This window comes from Myripristis murdjan, chromosome 21, assembly GCF_902150065.1.
Source record: "Myripristis murdjan chromosome 21, fMyrMur1.1, whole genome shotgun sequence".
Classification (NCBI taxonomy): domain Eukaryota; kingdom Metazoa; phylum Chordata; class Actinopteri; order Holocentriformes; family Holocentridae; genus Myripristis; species Myripristis murdjan.
In genome coordinates, this window is record NC_044000.1 from 24,911,796 (window position 1) to 24,932,963 (window position 21,168).

The 21,168-nt window shown below is 44.6% G+C and overlaps 1 protein-coding gene across 3 annotated transcripts in view; it reads left to right on the forward strand.

The window, feature by feature from the left end:
- The window catches only part of arhgef49 (Rho guanine nucleotide exchange factor 49), a 53,537-nt gene that overhangs the window by 22,896 nt on the left and 9,473 nt on the right, over positions 1–21,168 (forward strand). For all 3 annotated transcript variants that reach the window (XM_030080796.1, XM_030080799.1, XM_030080797.1), the window contains exons 2-3: positions 11,836–11,982; positions 15,542–17,247. In XM_030080796.1, the coding sequence (XP_029936656.1) occupies positions 15,602–17,247 (1,646 nt within the window). In that variant the 5' untranslated portion in view covers positions 11,836–11,982; positions 15,542–15,601. The remainder of the gene's footprint in view (positions 1–11,835; positions 11,983–15,541; positions 17,248–21,168) is intronic.

Below are 21,168 nucleotides of genomic sequence, written 5' to 3' on the forward strand. Positions count from 1 at the left end.
ACCACTGTGCTGCAGTTATTAGGTCTATTTATTGAGTAAAGATTCTGCATTTTCGTCAAAGAACAGTTCCCCCAAAATGCGAAGAAAAGCCATTTTCCCACTTTGCCTGAATGCATCTGTCCCTCCTGGAGGCCTCCAGTCAGTCTTTCCTTTCAACCTGGCTCCCTAATACACTGGAGCTGGATAGATATTCATGTGTGGAGATAAACATGGACCATTGACCATTTTAGCTTAACAAAAGACTATCCATCCAGCCCCATTATAATGAGGCGAAGAGTGACATGGGAGATTGTCTGGGTGGATAGATGGCACTAAGGGTAAGGGGGAATCTTTTTTTGCATTTTGGATGAACTGTTTCTTTAAGATATAACCTGATTGTAAGTAATAAGAAGCTGATAGGCTCCCTGAAGATCTTTTTTTAAGGAACAAAAGAGCATAAATCAGTGCTTTCCTGAAAATATGACTGATTATTGTATCTGTAACTGGTTGTTTGCACAACATTGGAGGACTCAGAGTTCATCCACATCATTGTTAAGCACTTTATCACTCACTGCTTTCAAACCAGCGCATGAAGAGAGACTTTCTGCCCTGGGGTATGAATAAAGCATATCAAATCAAAATCAAACACCCTAGTTGTCCTGGGAGTTTCTTTGCCACTGCACGCTGGAATATAGGCCCCTGCTATTTCACACACTGAAAGGCAATTAGTAGGTAAAGAAAATCAATTAATAAAGATTGTATATAAAAGATTTGTTTTGTTCACAACTCTTGTTTCAATGTCGCGTTCGCGTCTTTGTGGTTGTGAAAAGCGTTTTGATAGCATCAGGAGACAGAGGATACGCAGGATGCTCTTTTGATTTGAATCGCTGCATCAGAGCGCCCGGCCTCAGGCGAGTGGCGTGTCTCATCCCAAAAACACTAACCCGCTATCTCGCTGTGTCACTTAAATGCCAACAGTAGCTCTATAACAGCGGCGTGGTTGTGACTCTCGCGTTTCTCCTCGGTGGCGGTGTTACCCAAGGCTAAATGTGTCGAGAACTCTGCAATTAAGCTTCATCTCATATTCAGTGTTAAAATCTTCTTTTTCTTTTGCAAAAAATCTGCCAATGGGATGAGATAGTCCCTCTTGTTTCCAATGTAGTTTCACTTGTTTGAGGAATTTTTCAGGAAGCCAGTTTAAACAGGCTGAAACACGGCAGAATTAGGCAAAGCAACCCTCTAGAATCAAGAAAAATGATGCTTCATTCAAGAAAATATTGGAAATCAGTTGATTAGCATTTGAAACAGGCGGGGTTGTCTTGTTATTTAATCCCTCTGGGACATTTTTTTCACTTGTTTGAAGAAAAACATGATTTTAACGCCGAATGTGAGGCGAAATAAATTAACTTATCATGGAGTTTGTTTTTTTTTAGTGTCTATGCGTCTGTCTCTATTAGTCTATTTCTCTCTCTCTCTTTGCTCCTCTGGGACGAGCTGCCCATTGATTCATCATCAGCCTGGATATGCAATTACGGCGCTTTGCGATGTTATATCACACAGTCGGTGCTTCATACACTCCACTGCGTTCATCCTTCAGCCTGTTTTAACATCAAACCGTACACTGTCACATGTGATCGTAAATCCGATGGTATAATGCGGCCGCCTCTAATTAGAAGTGCGCCTTGATGGAGAAATCGGTGGTTTTAGTGCGTATCGTGTCGTCGGTGAACGTGCATCAGTATCAGCCTGTATCTACCTGTCTCTCTGAAGGTTATCTCTGCATTGCTGTTATTATGGATGCGGTTACTGAGCTGAGACAGATCCATAACCCTCCATCAGTCAATAGGAGAGGCTGGCTGTAGCGTGACAGAGAGCCACTCTGCTGATTGGGTGACAAACACAATCTCACACACGCACACACACACACACACACATAGCCACACATTGACACACTCTTATTGGGATTATGCCTATTTTTATCAAGGCCGCTTTTCCTCTCTGATCATCGGGTAATTATATAGCTTGCTGCTTCATCAATTAAACATGAGCCAGTGACTGTGTTGACAAGCAGACTTCGATCAGGAATAATATTGAATACAGATATTATGTGTGTGTGTGTGTGTGTGTGTGTGTCTGCCCCCCTCACTATCATATAACACTTGCATCCGGTATGCTTCTAAATGTATCAAAGAGGGTAATCCATATTTATTTAACCATTTAATCTAACTTGGCAGGCCGGTGCAAAAGTCACTAAGGGCCTGGCAAAAGACAAAGTGCTTTGTTTGACGCACGCACTGCAAAAAAAACTCTATGTTAAGCCGTCATTTAATCTTCAATTCAGTGTTAAATTCTTGGTTTTCACTTGTCTCAGTGATGTGAAAAAGTATAAATATGTTGAAACAAAATAGAAAAAGCCAAATAATCACACAAGTATCATGAGAATGACACTTGAATTAATAAAATGAGATTAAATGTCTTGTTAAGATGGATTTTTTTTTTTTTTTACAGTGTTGGATTCAAATGAAATAAAAGTAGAAGACAAACAAAAAATGTTCCACTTCAGCTGCTAGATCAAGGACAGTCACCTATTATCCAGTCTCATTTGTGGCAGTTCAGCGGGCGAAATGTTTGACCTCCCCTCATGTCACTTCAAAGCATCAGTCTTTCAGGGAGCTCTTTATCTTTATTACAAGGTCTCATATCACATGATGAGCCTGAACATCATTTGCATCAGTTGGCTCCTTTGAGCCGCCTCTCCCCGGCAGAGAGACGCCCTCATTGTCCTCTCTGAATGTGTCGAGGTCTGCCTTGCTGCTCATGGAAAGCCCATGCAAAAGAAGCAAGGTGTTATCTCTCCGGCTATCCAGCGCCTGTATATCTGCAGCGTTTCTGCCTCCCCTCCCATGAAAAATGAATGAGGGAAGGATGACCTGGAACCAGAGAGGAAGAAGAGAAGTCAATACATGCTGGAGACGCAACAGTGTAACACAGGACGGGTGTTTTGTAAGCACCTCTTACTGTCACACTAGAGTATGGTGACTAAAATAAGTCTCATTCCCTCAGCCCACATGTTATGTTTACAGTCATTACTGCACTAGCATGCCGCACTTGACCAGGGAGTTTTTTTTTTTACACTAGAAAAAATCTCCATCTTAAGTTTTTTAGTCTCATATTCTGTCTTAAAATCTTGTTTTCCTGAAAACAAGTGAAAAAATGAGCCAGTGGGATATGATAATCCCACTTGTTTCCAATGCTAATCAACTTTCAAGAAAATGAGATTAAATGTCTTGTTCAGATGGAGATTTTTTGCAGTGTTGGATTCAAATGAAATAAGAGTACAAGATAAACAAACAAAAAAAAAATATCCACTTCAGCTGCTAGATCAAGAACAGTAACCTATTATCCAGTTCAACAGGAGAAATGTTTGACCCCCATTTGTTTCCATCGCTAATCAATTTTCTTGACACTATCAGGCTTTTTTCTGCCTTGTTTCAACAAATTTATACTTGTTCCAAAAAAAAAAAAAAAAAAAAAAATCCTGAAACAAGGAAACGCTGGAGACAAGTGGGATCATCTCATGTCACTTTTTTTTTTTTTTTTTTGTAATTTGTTTCACAGTGAGAAATGATATTTTAGCGCTGAATATGAGATGAAATGACTCGCAAAAGTACAAAAAAAAAAAAAAAGTAGTGCACTATCTTTTTGCAGCACACTCAGCTTACAAAGTTGAACTGTATGAGGAACCCCGCTTCTCCAAATTTCATGGCCACTGCACTCCGGTACTACCACTCAGCGTGAGCCAAGGTAATATCTGTACCAATAAATCCATTTTATTTTTAACTCTGCAGCTCAGAATAGCCCATTTTCCTCGCCTGTAGAGCGAAGCCCGCAGCGACCGTAGTAAACCGGCTCTACTGTACGTCTCTATTCTTCTCCCCGAAGACTTGTAGCTCGTACGCATCCCACAGACATTCTGCCTAATTAACTCCACTCTTCCACACTTGCACCTTTGATGTTGCCTGTGCAAAGTGCCCCCCCCTCTCACCCCCACCTCCTTCAGCCCTCCCGCGCCCCTCACCTTCCCTCTCTCTGAAGGGAGGCTGGTAGTATAGGTGCTGATGACAGTGCCCCGGGTGATGCCTCATTAACCCACATTTCTCCGGCTGATGAGAGGGAGTGGGGAGGGGGGGAGGTGTGCAGAGAGGGAGTGTGTGGGTATGTGTGTTTGTGTGTGTGGGAATGTGTTGGAGTGTGTTTTCCTGGGAGAAAACGAGACAGTCGTGTCTCCTTTTAAAGAGACTCCTCAAAGTCTGCTCAAGGATCCGTTGTGCAGTTCCCCTTACGTCCGTACTCCTGTTTTTTTTTTTTTTTCTCCACTCGGATCATCATCATCATCATCATCATCATCATCATTATGATTTGATTTCCCCCTTGCCTCCTCACCTCCCAAATTTGCATCGCATCCAATCACATCCAAGTCAGAGAGTGGCAATTTGTGTGCAGCTTCCAGCCGATCCTCCCATGCCTGTCCTCGTCTCCCTCCATCCTCCTCCTGACCTGAGATGGAGAGGCACTTCACTTCATTAGGATCCTTGTCTCTTATTACTTAATTATTGGCCCTGCTTCAGCCACTCCTCTGTGTGTGTGTGTGTGTGTGTGTGTGTGTGTGCGCACGCTGGTGTCTACAGAGGGCAAATTGTCACAGCAGTGCAGCATCACATTGCCATATATAGTTCAGTTAGATGAGCCTTGATCACAGCGTGCTGTAATTAAGACAATGTTATTTTAGTTTTAAGCAACACGAATTCTTTGCAGCAGTTTTGAGATCAGAACGTGTTTATCTTATATTTTGTGCAGAGGCATTACTTTCAGAGGGAAATTCCTCCACAGCACACATACACTCCGTGGCCACTTTATCAGCTCCACCTGTACAATCTAATCCAATCCAATCCAACTATTCTGCCATAAAGTTTCCTTTTCTGCTGCCTGTAATGCTCAGGTTTTCTTTTTGTCACAGTAACAGAGGTGTTCATTCACTTCTATGTTTGGCATTGAGCTCATAGTTAGTGCTGCTGTTGGACTGGACTGCGTTTTATCGAGAGCTGTTTCCACTATTCTGTCCCCCTCGTGTATATATAAATAAGGAGGACAAAAAAATAGAAACACCTCTCAATATAATGTAGTCCAGAACGAGACCTCTGCACACTACAACCTCAGTAATAAACGTAGAATTAAATTTACACATTCTCCACAATGTCAACAAAAACTGAGCATTATAAAGGTAGAAATTATGGCAGAGCTGTTGCACTGAACTGCGTTAGATCGCGCAGGTGGGCCTAATAAAGTGGCCACTGAGTGTGCCTTTCTTGTGCGCAGGCTCCAGTAGAAAAGGAATGACAATGGTGGCCAGCTCTTCTTATGTAAGACACCGCGGATAAGCATCTCACGGGGCGATCAATAGCCTAACACCGAGCCAGAGCTGCGAGGCTCGGGCTTTCCTGCATGTGGATAGGATTTCACAGGGATAATATGGAAACTGGCAGATTAATAGCCTGGCTGACTGACAGAGAGAGAGAGATAGGGCAGGCAGGCGGGCAAATAGACAGGCAGATTACCTATGCAAAAGTGCTGAATACATGTCAAATGTTTGAAATAAATATGAGGTGTGCTCGGGTTATCTTAATTCGCGCTGTAAGTGTCAGTAAGTGATGCTTTCACGCTCAAGGCTGTTCTACGGTCTGGTAAGTTTAATTGAGTGCACCGTGATTATTTTGAAGTATTTAAATATATTTTTGGAGCAGATGTGTCATGCAGGCAGGCTGTAATGTCCACTACAGTGTGATGGAGCCTGCATGTCAATAGTGTCTGGGTCTGTCGCTGCCACAGAGTGACAGATCGCACATCCTGGAAAGCTGATAAACTCGCTGACACTCAATTACTGCGGCAAACTGGTGACACGAAAACTGGTGACTCATGGGTCGCGGCTTTACCACGGTGTATGTACATGTTACTGTGCTGGCCAGGTGTCATGCAAGTCAAACAGGGCCACTCACGTCAAAAGATTTAAATACAGGAACAGATTAGTGCAGAGTTTTGAATGTGATGTATGACTAAGCGTGACTGTGTGATATCTGGGCTGTTTAACCACCTTACCTCACCTCACCGCCCTACTTTTACAATCTCTGGTCCCTCGGTCATAATTGACTTACTGTTGCAGGGTGTTGTTATTGCTGTGGCTTCAGCGGCTTGTAAAACAGTAACCAGCCGGCCATATTTCACTGTCTGTTGCCGGCTCGCGTCGTCTTGAGTCTCGCCACTGTGCAAAGTGACACATCAGAGCGCCTGGCGGTGCTAAAACAGCATTTGGATTCAGACTACATGGCAGGACGCGGTGTGTGGGCCGCGCACTCTGTCATTTTCTGCCACATGCTGTGTGCCATACACAGCATGTTCATGCACCCATGCAAACACACACACATACACACACACATTTGTAACCGCACATGACTAGCTTCCATTCCTTTAGGGTTAGGGTTAGGGTTAGGTTTAATCCTAAATAGAAACATGTCTATCTATGTTTTTAAACAGTATGTCATTGTCAAATTAGACGTTACACGGCGGTGCAATAACTGTGATGGTAAATGACTGGTAGCCTCTGACTCATGCCGGTGGTCTCGTTAGTTCTTGTTTGTGCCTGTGCCCTCAAAGTTTAGGCCGCATTTCCTATAAAAGATGTACTTTTTCTGTCAAAGGGTTTCTCTTTGGCTTCAGTGAAGTAGATACATGGGTTAGTTTACACTTGTTCCACTGTCTGTGACTCTGCGAAACTGAAAGCTGTAGTTCCACTTGCACTGGAAGAACAGCGCCCTCTCCCTGTTTCGTGTCATAAAGCAATGTGGCTTTGCTCTGTAACGTAATTATATAGCAGATATCCAGCAAAATCCAAATCCACAAAATGTAAAATTCAGTGTAGAAACTAGTTGACGCTGCCAGTCTTTTCAGCATACATTTTGTTTGTTTATGGCAGTTATAATAGTGAATTAATGTGGCAATGATTTATTGATGTTAAAATGCTACATGTTAGAGCTACAGTAAGTACATCTTACTTATAAATAAACATTTGTCACATTCAATCTAATACCAAATGAGTTCACGAAATGATGATTAAGCCTATTACCCACTGAGATTTGGCCCAAAATTTAAATCTCGATTTTTTTTCAAACTTTTTTAATCTAGGTTTATCTTGTTTACTGCTAATAACTGACGGGAATCTTTGCTGGCATTATCATGTAATTTGTGATCCATACATGTGTTTCTATGCATGCACGTTCTCTGTAGAGGGGTGAGTTGGGGTTTGTTTGACAGAGTGCCTAGCGGCAGTGTTTACCCATGTACACTCAAAATCTCAATATTACAATTCAGCCATTTTTTTTTAATATCAATTCAAAACATAAATTTGAATTAATAAATGTAATCAATTTATCGCCCAGCCCTATTACAGACATTGCAAAACTGGCATCTGTGATGACTTTCCCACACTGGTGCACAGTTAACCTTTAGTGATGCGTTTCATGCCAACCACACTTCACAGTTTATGCTGGAATTTGTATAATTAGAATTATATTATGGCTCATTAACTCATCGGATGCTTCTTTGATTCTACAAAGGTTTTTTTTCTCCTGTTTTTCTTTGCTTGTGTAGATTGAGGGCAACCCAGAAGTGTTCGTTTCAAGCAGCATTTAAATTACTGCCACCAGAGGGAGACAAATCTTACATGAAATTCCTGCAGTTTTAAGGCTATCTAATAGTTAATTACAATAAAATTAACTAAAACTAAACAAAAACCCCTAACCCTGAAATGGCCTGTTTTTTGAAATCGTGTGCCGGGGAAATGTCCTTACTTAAAATCACAAGGACAGACACACACACACACACACACACACACACACACACATATACTCTCAGTAGGTAACCAGGTTAGCCCGTGGGCAGAGCACAGGTTCCCCCTGTCTGTCTGTCCTCTTTACCTCCCGGTCTCGGTCCCACCGTGCGCTCTGGCTGGGCTGTTAGATGCACGCTGGGCTTTCCAGCTGTGCTTAGCTTGGCCTTCCTATCACTCACACACAGCACAGGGCTGAGTTTCAGCTCCCCGCTGAGCCTGCACGCTGCTGCTGCTGAAGGTGAAGGAACACGTTAAGGCCATGCCAGGCACACACATAGCACATATGTGGACAGTACACACACTCACAGATATGCTCTCTCTCCTTGTCACTCAGTGCACACATCACTCCACCATACAGATTGCTGTATTTCCACCCGCTGAATGATAATATATTTTATATTTTATATGTATTTTGTTTTGTTGTCATTCAGCTTATTGTAATTCAAGAGATCTGAGAGAGGACTAGACTGTTGCACCTCCTCTTGTCTTTGAATTCAGGCTTTAGGAAAATCCAGCCCATGATGGGAGACTTTGGCCAATCACAAGTCATTTCAGGAAGAGGGCGTTCCCATTGGCTGTTCTACAAATGCAGACGCACGTGTACACAGTCAGTTTGGATCCCCCCTTCCCTGACAAGTTCCTTCCTTCTCTTCCATTTTCAGAAAAATGATTAATCATCATGCTGCACATGAACAATATTGAACTGAAAAGAAATATATTTTTTTTACGTGGATAGATTATCAACTACGATACAAGTGTGACAAGCGCCTCTTTGGCATGCTATATTTTGTGTATTTTTTGTATTTCCCTCTCCAGAAAACTGCGTCGCCCAGCTTTAAGGATATAATAATAAGGATTCTATAAGCCACACCACTCGGCTGCCTGTTATTATTACAGACACTGAACAGAACCTTTCATTGGTTGTTGAGGCCTTTTATCGATTTGCTGACAATTTCAAAGCCTTTTTCACCAAGTTTTACACATCATGTATATTTGTTCACATATTAGTTACATATCTGCTTTTAATGCCTTTTGGTATATTGTCATATACAATGTATATATTTGTAATAGTTTATATTTTTTTTATAAAATATATCATATTTTTCATTTAATATTGTGGGGAAATTCTTCATTTTGTACGTATTCTACCCCCATTTTTCCATTATCTCCTATTGTTTGCTTTCCTTACCATTCATACATTTTGTTGTGAGTCTGTTAAATCCTGTTACTTTTCACAGCCGAACAACCCAATTTCCCCACGGCATTCATTAAAGTTTCATCTTATCATCTTATGTTACTTACTTAAACACACACGCGCGCGCACACACACACACACACACACACACACACACACACACACAGAAGTAGCTCTTCAGCAAGTCCTTTTTGCTGGAGTGATTCTTATGGCAGCAGAGAGAAGTGACAATGATATTTTGAGGAAATGGCAGCGTGGAGGGATATGATGACTGTGAGGCTGACAGACAGGCTGACAGACAGTCTCACACACACACACACACCCACACTTTAAACACACACACACACTCACTCTGTCTACAGCTGGACCAGACACACAGAGGTGTGAGTCTTCATGCCCGGGGACCGCTGAAGGTGTCAAAAACCGAGGAGCAGGTTATTATCACCTCATCTTCAACCACTACATATGATCTGAAAGGCACTCTGGAACACACACACACACACACACACACATGCTCACACACACACACACAAACACATACAGTGACTCCCAACAGTGCTATAATGATATATCTATAATGATATCCTGCATAGGCTGCCTTTTAAAGCACAAGCCCGTCTGTATATCTCAGGACCCTCTGAAGTACCCATGAGGAGAGGACGGATGAAATGGGCTGGAACAGCAGGGAATTGGCTCAGCGATTTAAATGCTTGCCGGATAAAAAAGGAGGAAAAAAAAAAAGAAAGAAAAAGGGGGCCACTTCAGTGCCAATACCCAATTTTCCATCCTCTCTGAAAGCCTATCAGTTTCAGTGGGATTGTCAGAGCGGGGTTATTCAGTGACTGAGAGGGCTGAGAGGGTAAGACGGTCTCCCTGTGCATCGGAGCAGCCGAGTGCTGCTGAAGATAGCTGCCACCACAGAGAGGGATTAAGCACCACAGAAACTGGGAATCGCTAAATGACTAGTATGCACGCAGGTAATTGGTCCTTATTACGCTTTGATTCAATACTATCTGATGGAAGGAAGAAAAAAAAAAAAAAAAAAAAAAAACATGAATGACGCCAGATCATTGAGGAGCCATGCTGCGGCGTGGAAGTCTTGCATGGGGAAGGAGGAAGGGCAGCAGGAGCCCCGTCAATCATCCGTCACTCTCGGGGATGTTGGGTGCAGGAGGAGGAGGAGGAGGAGGAGGAGGAGGGGGGTACTTAGAAGTGACAGGCACTTGTCAAAGCTGGGAGGATGCAGCCACAGCACTCTCCATCCCAGCATCCCTTTGGGGAAGCAGAGGAGGGGGGGGGGGGGGGGGGGGGGGGGGGGGGGGGTAACATCAGAGAGCATGTGACTCGGGCTTTGGAGGACTGAGCGTTTGGTCTGCCTCTCTCCAGAGCGTGGCTGAGGATGTTAATCCGGTGGATGCTGGGTTTTAGTGGACCCGGGGACATTCTGAAGGCTGTGGACTATTGCTTGTCAATGTTTTTTTTTTTTTTTTGTTTGTTTGTTTGTTATGCTGTTGTTATTGTTTTAAAGAAGGTGGGCATGTTTCTTTTTCTGTGAAATGATTATTCCTGCATAATGCCTGCAGAAGAGGGGGCTCAGCGTTGGCTTTGATGTTACTTGTTGTAATTCATGGTTCAGCGTCTTGGGCCCGGTGGCCTACATTGCTCTCGCGTTGGGTCTGTTTTTGCTGTATTGTTTATCTCATTGGCTTTTTAGCATTTTCTCAGGCACTAAAGTTGAATATCACACTTTGAGACATGAGTACAGAGTTTTAACGTGGTGTTGAGCTCAATTAATCAAATCAATCGTGAAGTCAGTCCCATTTTTCCTCATTAGTAATATTCGAAACAATATAAAAATGTAACTGAAAGGGCTGATCGGCATTGGTTTAGTGATATATTGGGTCGATATCTGCCTTGGCCGTTTCATTTTGTTCAGTCAAACATTTCATTAAAAGAGATTTACTCTAGTAATAGGTTTCTTGTTTAGTGTTTGTGCAGTAATTTTCAAATTTAAATGTATTAAATATCAGCACAAAATACTGGCTATTGGCAGCTGCAGTTACAAAAAAACCAAAAAAAACAAAAGCTGAACCGAATTTAGTCGTAAGAATGATATTGGTCAAACGCTGTTCTGTACATATGGTTTGTGCTGTCATCTGTGATTGTTTACTCTCTTCCTGTTGACTGTTGATGGAACGTAATGATTGTACTTTAGATAATGAAGGGCCGGATCATCAGCAGGGATCTATGAATCTGTTGCTGCATGTGGATTTGATGCTCAATATTTGTCCTCAGGCTGTTTGTAGGAACCCAGCAACCTGTGACCTGTTTAGCACACATATACACACAGGCGCATGCACACACAAACACACACACACACACACACACACACTCAATACAGTGATAAGCATTTGGCAGAGTGTTCGTAATCTGCTACTCTCTCCTGATCGAGAAATCAAACTCTAATTATGTAATTGACTCGCATCTAATTCAATCAGCGAGACGAGGCCGTGGTGTGTTTTACAGTATCAGATATATCTGCTGTTCTAGTCTCTCTCTCTCTCTCTCTCTCTCTCACTCTCTCTCTGTCGATCTCCCCCTGTGTCTATCAGGATGAAAGCAGTAGCTCTTGGCAGAGCAAACTTTTTTCACAATAGTGGTTTATCATCATCTTTAGAGAGTGCCATTCATCGATTGATGTTTCTCTCTCTCCTTGTAGCCGGAGGCCACGTCTGCCTGGGTCGGTGGAGGCTGTAGACAGATCGCTTGACTGAGGCGAGACTGAGAAGAGGAAGCCGGCAGCTCGGGACTGGAGCCAGTGACCTGCAGGAGGAGAGGAACGCCGTGGAGGCTTGATTAAAATGGGGTAAGTTTAGAAGCTCAGACAACCCACCGCTGCGAGCTGCAGGAACTGCTGGCCGCGAGGAGAGGATTTGTTTCCTAACCTGATCCCTGGAATATGACGCTCACTGTTAAGTAACCTCTGCAGAATCAGAGAGGCCGGTGGAGACTGGAGACGATACTGATCCTGCAGGCAGAAAGACATGCGCACACGGACACGTACGCGCATTAACACATATGCACATGCACAAATGCACATAAACACACACTGGCATATTGATCCTTTCCTCTGCCAAAAACTGCTGACCGGCTCACAAAAAAAAAAAAAAAAAAAAAAAATCCACAGAAATATGAAACATGAAAATGGCAGTGCCTCAAAACAGTATCTTCAGATGTGCTATATTTCAGTCTATATGGATTTATATGGATTGATTATATTTAATTGTATTTTATTTTACTTTGTTATTATTCGTTTATTTATTTATGTTTAATCTAGGAGCATGTCTAATAATTACAATATGAAAACACATTTCCGATCTATTTTCTTTCCTTCTTTCTTTGTTTATTTTCGTAAGCTGGATACATAGCTATGTAATGATGTACGCCGTCAACACCTAACAGTCCAGCCCCGAGTGATTTATCTCCTCATTTTCACACTGCCCTCTTCACTGACTTCGCCATCATATCTGGAGAAATCAGCCCGCGTGCATGCTGGGACATTGAGGCTGATTTACTGTGGAGCCGGTGCAGGGGTGACTTATTCCCTGGTTAGCGCCGGTGACAGAGGGAGCAGGGAGAGCGCGGACCTCCGGAAAGCCCTTACACTGGCACTAATTCAACCAGAGAAATAAAGAGAGAGAGAGAGAGAGACAAAGAGAGAGCAGCACACACACACACGCACACACACACACACATGCACTGAGCAGCTATTTAGACTCGCATGCCTCGTGCTAATTAAACCAATCCATGTCAGCTCTTTTTCTTCAATCGGAGCTGGAGGGGCAAACTGCATCCCTGTGAATGACTGACTGCCTGCACCTCTATGCTGAGACGATTTCCTTGTTTGCATACATCTAGATCCCGAGATAAATAACGTGGGTTTTTGTTTTGGCATGTTGTTCATTCAGTAACCGCTAACAAATGAGATTTGAGGAGAAGGTCGCTTGCGCTTGTCAGGCTGGAGATTTTTAATTAAACCTGATCACAGCCTCGCCTACCTCTTGCATGTGGGGAATGGAGATTCATCTATTATGGCAAAGCCTTGGTGAAGCGCTGTCTGTCCGAGTTTAGGCATGAGGGAGCGTTCGTAACTAAATATGATTTTGGTTTTATAATTCACCTAATGCATCGGGGATGAGCCCTCGGAGGGCCCGTTTCATAATCACAGTCATAATCGTATCCATAACCCCCACGCCGCTGACTCTGATGCAGACTGAAGAAGAGATATGGATGACAGGAGTTGCGGTTGAAGGGTGGATGCACTATTTGTACTCATTACAGAAGGAGAGAAAGAGATAGAGAGCGGTAGAGTACAGCGAGTGCTGTCTCGCTGGCTAATCTACAACTGCTGTCTGATTAGTCAGAAGGAAGGAGCAGCGCCGGCCGTGGGCGAAAAGCCAAGCAGTTATCTTCATTAATGTCCCCTCGGCTTACCACTCTCTCCCGACGTTATTCTCATTTCCTCTGCTATCTCTTGCTCTCTCTCTCTCTCTCTCTCTCTTTTTCTCTCAGTCAGTAACTTCTATTTCTTTTACCTCTCTGCCTTGCTTTCCTTCTGTCTCTCTGTATCTCTCTCTCAATCTCATGTTTTAATAGCCTGACAAGGAGGGCAATAATCCCCGTCTTATTATTCTCGCTGCAGAGACAGAGAGAGGAAATAAAGGAAGAGCTGGAGAGGAGACAGGGAGCCATTTATAGAAAATGAATGTGATTATTCTAATATAGGAATCACGCATCAGGGACAATGAGGCTGTGTCCAGAGCTGTGGTTGTCCAATATGTGTGTGGTGGACGGTATCGCCGTCCCCGCGGCAGAAGGCCTCTGACACGTCTTTGTCACGCAGCCAAAGTCGGGGCACCAAGTGTGAACTGATCCAGTGTATTAGTGCAATAGCTGCCAGGTGTTATCCAGCTCCGAGTTCATCATGGGCTGAGGAGGATTCTGGGCAGACAGCAAAATTGGTCTTTGATCTCTCAGCATCCTCGACTTCCAGAATCTGCATCGGAAACAGTTTTGAGTACATTTTGAAATCAGTTTTGAGTTTCCACTGCAGAAACTGGCCCCAGAACACAGGAATCCTTTTGAGGAGCCAGAAATCTTTACACTTATTTCCTACCGGAGGAACTAACGCCTCTTTTTTCCCCCAGGGGTTGAGTTTGTGGGCTCCAAAATGATCCCTGCATGCGAGCTAGTTTTCTCTGAGTGTCATAAGGGCCATAAGGGTTCAACATCCTCAGTTGGTATCAACCCTGATTGTTCTATCAAGAGATCCCTAATCGGGTCATCAAGAAATATAAACTGTTGGTCGCCATGTCACAGCTGATCTCCATCACTTCTACACTTTAAAGCAGTTTCCTCTTTTCAGCTCATGTTTTTCAAGCGTCCTCGGTCTCACTTTCGTTCTCCACGCATCTGTTCTTCCAAATCACACACATCACAGCAGCACACGGGTAAACCATCATGAACATACGAACGGCTTTGACATCTTCCATGTTTGCTCTCTTGCTGCTGTCACTCGCACACAGAATGACTAGACCCCCTCCTCCTTATTTGCATTAAGTTTGCTGTTTTCTGGTGCGGTGAAAAGGTAAACACACATGTTCCTGGAACCCTCAAACAGAAGCAAGACCCAGGATCTGTGGCACTGTTGCTTTTTGGTGGAAAAGACATATTGCAGACATACAGACAAATTATACTTGGATCCATAGTGCATAGTGACACTCTTGGACCAAAAACAGCAGGACCTCACAAAGTGCAAAGAGACAAGCTCAGTTCTTATGTGTGCATGCACTGCAAAAACTCAAAATCTTACCAAGATTATTTGTCTTATTTCAAGTCAAAAATGTCTTATTACTAGTCAAAATATCTCATTACACTTAAAATAAGACATGATCACCTCAAAAGTAACTTGTTTTTAGACAATTGTCTCTTGTTTCAAGTGAAAATTTGCTTGAAACAAGTGAAAATTTGCTTGTTTCATTGGCAAAATTTGTTTCTTGTTTCTAGCTAATTTTCACTTATTTCAAGTGAATTTTCACTTTTTCCACTGGCAAATTTTGCCAATGAAACAAGCAAATTTTCACTCGTTTCAAGTGAATTTTCACTTGAAACGAGTGAAAATTGTCTAAAAACAAGTTACTTCTGAGGTGATCATGTCTTATTTTAAGTGTAATGAGATATTTTGACTAGAAATAAGACATTTTTGACTTGAAATAAGACAAATAATCTTGGTATGATTTAGCGTTTTTGCAGTGTGTTTGTTTCTTCACACACACACACACACACACACACATATCTCAGTGTCTATCTGCGTCATCTGTTTCTCTCTGTGCTTACCTCCATACGTTTTGTCTCTGTCCCCGCAGGCTGCAGGTTCCCTTGCCGGCTGTCTGTGTGTGTGATGGCTGCTGGCTGAGCCCACAGCCATGCCAGACGTAAAGCCTCCACCGCCATGTGACTACCCCTCCACCTCCTCCACCTCAGCCTCTGCCGGCTCTCCCGCTGGCTGCGTCTCCCTCCTCACCCCCACCATGGACCTGGAGCCCTGCATTGCCAACCTCCCCCTGTCCCCCGACCCGCTGTCCTCCTTCCCCCAACATAGACACGGTCTCCCCCACTACCCTGCCTTCCCGCTAATGTCCAGGTGTAACAGCAGCACCCTGCTCACCAACTTGGGGCTGAGGTACTGCTCCAGCAGGCAGGCGCCTCAAGGCCTGGCACCAGGACAGGGGCAGGACCTAGGCTCCTGCACCCACACTGGAAGCACAGGTAGGAGACCTTACAGGAGCATGGAGAACCTCAACTGGAACACTGTGGCTGATCCTGGCCTGCATGCATTCAGCGCTGGCCCCTACAGGAGCGTGGACAGTGAGTTTGTGTTCCACTGTACTGCTACTAGCTGGTATGACGGGCCTCCGGATGGATCCGGGGTCGGGCTTTACGGAGTTGTTCCCAATCCGGAGAGCCTTGCCTTCTTCCCTCGTCGGGGGATACCCAGGAAGGACTTACCGCTCTTCCCTCAGTGGCAATTCCCCAGCGGTGTGGACGAATGGGATGCCAGGAAGGGTCTGAGGGAGAAGCTCCGCCTCCAGAGTGCCAGGTCAGCAGCCGAGTTTCCCAAATCCCTCCCACTGCGACCTCAGGTGACCCCTGGCGCCCCACCCATCAAGGGGTCTTGCGATCGGGAGGGCATGCCTCATTTGAATCCTGGGTGTAGGCCACTGTGTGCGCTGCGCATCAGCAGCCACGAGGAGATCAAGCAGGAGGTCCTGAGGCGCTTGCAGCTCAGGCGACAGAACAGCAGCCCCAACCTGGCTCTCCGCAGCTCCCCAGACAGCCCACAAGTGGTTAAGACTTCCTACACCACAGATAATATTGCCAGTAAACAAAGCGGGCCAGATTCAGTGTCTGAGCGCCGCAGAACTCCAATGGGACGCCTGCACATCCCCACCTTCGAGGAGTTTAAGAGGATGCGGCAGAGGGAGGGTGCCACAGTGGGATCTGTGGTGTCTGACAAGACTGAGGCTGACAGGCCGCAGGATGCAGCCGGGTCGGACGGTAAGACACCTCCCTCTTCTCTGACTGACTCTCAGGCTTGCTGTAGTGGAGGAGAAAGAGAGGAGAGGGGGAGCATGGAAGATGCAGACGAAGGAGAAGGAGGAGGAGAAACTTCAGGCAGTGGAGAAGCTGCATCAGGCAGTGAGAGCCCGCAGACTGCCACCGCTGAGAAACCTCCCTGCAGCACAGGTAGCAGTAACGGGAGCGGACTCCCCGTCTCCTCCACGTCCTCGGTCTCCTCTCCCTCCTCCACGTCCTCTCCCATCCGCACGGGCCCAGCTCCTCGCTCGCCCCTGGCCGGCGGAGAAGATGGAGGTGGCAGGCCGAGGAGGAGCAGCCTGGAGCCGGCCAGTTCAGTGCCCTTCCCTCCCAGCAGGGAAAAGCCCTGGGAGCGGCCCTCCAGCTGCTGCCCCGCCCTCCTGCTGGAGGGGACGGACCTGTCCAGCTACGGAGCCAAGATCTACAAGATGAAGGACGGCCTCATCGGCTCGGCGCTGGACCTCATCAAGAAGAGGTCAGTGATGTAGGGCTGCTGGAGGGAGGTGGGGTGCTGGAAGGGGCTTGATTGTCTTTGTCTTTGATTTTGGCGACTATAGATGTTACTTAAGTTACTGAATACATTTACAGAGATCAGCTAATATGAAATCTACTGCACTCTCAGGGCAATAACAGTTTTATACAGTTGGGATCTTACTGCTGCCCATTAGGGATGAAGGATACAGTAAAAATACATGTACGTTGCAATTATTTTGACAGTTACTGCAATTGCGAGACGATTCACGATTTTAGTGGATATGCTAATGTCCTCGTGACATTCATTTTCACTGAAATAACTATTAAAATAATGATGATGTGAGTTTCGCTGGGGTTCTGTGCCAAACATGCATGTTTTCTTCGGCCTAGAGAGCATAATTTGCAGACCAGGGCGTCACTGCAGCACAACAATACTTCATTTATGTCGCTATCACACGTTCTACCTTTATTACTCGAATGCTGCTCTTGGCCACATATTTGATAAAATGGAGATGAATTGTTCAGCCCTACTGCTTATTTGCATTTTAGAATTTACACACACACACAGCAACACAAACACACAAACACGCACACTGAGATCAAAGTAAAAGAACTGAAAGTGCTTATTAAAATTGCGTTGAACCTCCGCCATCTACATGAACCACTCCCGGTTAGACAAATAAGAGGAATTAATCAAGTCCTTTGATTTATTTTCTAGCTTTACGCTCTGTTTGGGCTTTATTTAGGACGAGACCACAGTATTTTGCCAATAAACACGTTTTCAGATGTGATTAATCTCTTTGATTGGTGTAATCAGATCTGAGCCATGCAGCGGCTTATAGCAGACAACAGAGGAGTGTGTTCATCAGGGAAGTGCACCTGAGTGTCCATGCATGTCTGCTGTACATGTGCACAATGTGTGTGTGTGTGTGTGTGTGTGTGTGTGTGTGTGTGTGTGTGGTGGCAGCCTGTGTGTGTGAGTCACTGAGTGCCTTGTCAAGGTGTGTGTGCGTGTCTCTGTGTGTGTTTACGCCTGTGTGCGTTGGTGTGTTATCGATTTATCTCAGTTATTGCGCTAACAGCTGTCGCAGCTAACAGCGCTGGCTCGGCGTGCAGAGCTGAGTGAGGATGCCAGGGGTCTGGAGACTGGCACACGTGTCTCTGTGGGCAGGAGGCTGGCATGAAGATAGACACAGACTGGCCGACTGGCACTTGGGACTAGCAGCATCCCTGCAGACTTGCTCTTCCCCATCACCTCTCTCTCTCCCTCTCTCTCTCCCTCTCTATCTCTCTGTCTCTCTGTCTCTCCCTTGGTGGCAGCTGGGCCGGCCATGCTGTTGGCTAAATGGATGGAGCCTTCAGTCTGCTGTGTTGGTCTGATCATCTGATCAAGGACAAACAAGACGAGAGCAGTGTTTTAGCACCAATTGCGCTGCCATTACAACCACACTTCGAAATATTATACCATGAACTAACCGGAGCTACACGATAAGGACTGTAGAAGAATAAAAAGTTGGATTTCCCTGCAGTCTGGAGACAGTGATAGATAGGATATAGACAGTATCTTCCCCTGACTGTCAGGACTCTCCGCTGTCTGCCGCTCCTTTGTCTGCTCCGCTTGAAACAATGATGGATGTGTGAAGCTCAGCTGCACGAAGGCAGCAGAAAAATAACTGCTGCATGCACATCTTTGTGTGTGTGTGTGTGTGTGTGTGTGTGTGTGTGCCTTTGTCTGGTATGTGCACTTTCATCTGCAGTTTTGGAATCCAGTAACTGAACCCACTGACAGCTCCAGTACCACAGTTCAATATTATCTTTGGTCAGGGTGGATTAATGTTTCATGCTCTGAACACCCATGGTGCAACACTCCATGTATTCCCCATGGATTTATATTTGACCTCCAATAGCCTCGGGCGCCGTGAATATTTTAATATTTGGAGATTTATTAATTAAACATGATGATATTCTGTGTGATCTGTGCACCCCGGGGGATTTGACTCCACCAAACAAGTCTCTGTCTTTTTTAGTGCCCCGCGGAGCCCATCCTGCATAAAAATGTGCTGTACAAACAGTGCATGAAAGAGCTCCCATGACCTTATTACAGTAATATTCACATTATTATACCTGGGAGGGTTTTATGAAGTAAGAATGCACGCGAGCAAAGCACTAAAGCAGCAGCGGCGAGTTAAACGTATACTGCAGTCTAATAAAACCGCGTCGGTCATGCGTGGCGCCCTGTGTATAGCATCTCTATTGATGTATCTCTATTAGATGCGCACGCTCATGGCTCACAGAAAGATATTGGATTCATCGCGGTGATATACGCGTCAGTAAAAATGACAGCCGGGCTAATTTCGGTGTCACATTGTGCTGTGCCGAGAGGTGATCTATCATATCCAGTGGTTTGCTGATAAATTAAGCTTCAGGTTATTACCTCCCATGCATCATCCAAGGTGTGACAGCTAATACCGAGAAAGAAAGGCTTTAATGACAGTTTTTCTAAGTGGAAACCAATTGAATGCTTTACAGATGCGTCCTCAGTGCCATATTAATTATATCGGCCTCCTTGCCACGGGCACCAGCTCTGTTCGGAGATAGCTGCTGCACTGGCCTTGTTGTTACCTGTGTAATACTAAACAAGGTGCCAGGGTTTATTGTGACTCAGTAAGAAAATTGGTTCTGTGTGCGTGTGTGTGTGTGGGGGGGGGAGCGCCAGAGTTGCATCAGAGGGAGAGTGAGAATTACTTTTATGTAAATGATGTGTCCAGGAAGAGCCCAGTAATTTAACTGGTGTGGGAGGGATAGTCCTCAAACAAGACCGAGTTACGTAACAACCATTAGATTAATGAGACCTCATGTTAATTCACTGCAGGGAGACGTGATTCTGCACAACAGGCCAGAACGAACTGCACGTCAGCAGAACGGGTGATGTCTAAATAGGCAACCGGAGCAGTTCAAACATTTGGAGAAGCCCGAGCAAAAGCAAACACATCTAGCGGTCCAGAAATAACCGAATCTCATTCTTTAAAATTAATCTTATTTAACCAGGGAAAAACCCGTTGAGATTAAAAAACCTCTGTTGCGGGCATGACCAAAGCACACCGCAGCACAGATGAAACAAGCAGTTACAGAGAGACAATAAGACGCTAATAAATAAACACAAGGAACAAGCATTACAAAGAGACTACTACACAGGAGCAGAGCATGTCACAGCAGGCACCAACATCCTCATGAATCTGCCTCCAAGTCTTTTATCTTGCATTTGAAAGCATCCAGTGAGATGAACTCTTTTCATTTGCAGTCATTCTGCAACCTATTCCAGGTAGAAGGTGCAGAATATATATATGGGAGCTTTTTTTTTTTTAACTCTTTGTGCATGGGCTTTTTGAATAGAAAGCACAAGAAATTCCTGACATTACAAACAGCACTGCTCAGTATTTTTCTGCAAAATGCGTAATTATACTCATAATTGGTCATTATGATGCCATATAACAAACTGTGGAAAGCAGTGAGAAAGGGGGAGGTAAGAGAGGGCATTACACACAATATTACTAGATTATATGCAAGCTCATGAGCAAAAACATGAAATTGCCATCTATCATATTGCATGCTGAAAGTCATGTGCATAGCTTAATGTCTATCATTAAAGTCATCATTTTAACCCTCGGGGCCGATGAAACATGCTGAACTGAGAAAAGACCACGTAAGCCTTCAAATCAAGTGAAAACGAGATCAATAAAAAAAGTCTGTGACAAGGATTTTTTTTTTCTGCACCGGCAGCAATATAGTACGCATTTACGCCTGCTGCCCCATGCCACTCATTGAAAATGTAAATCATTCCACATGGTTTAGTGAGTTCTCGTTACCATCAGCAGCTGAAAAGCAGCGACTGCTCTGCCACCATTGTCCACACCATCGACTC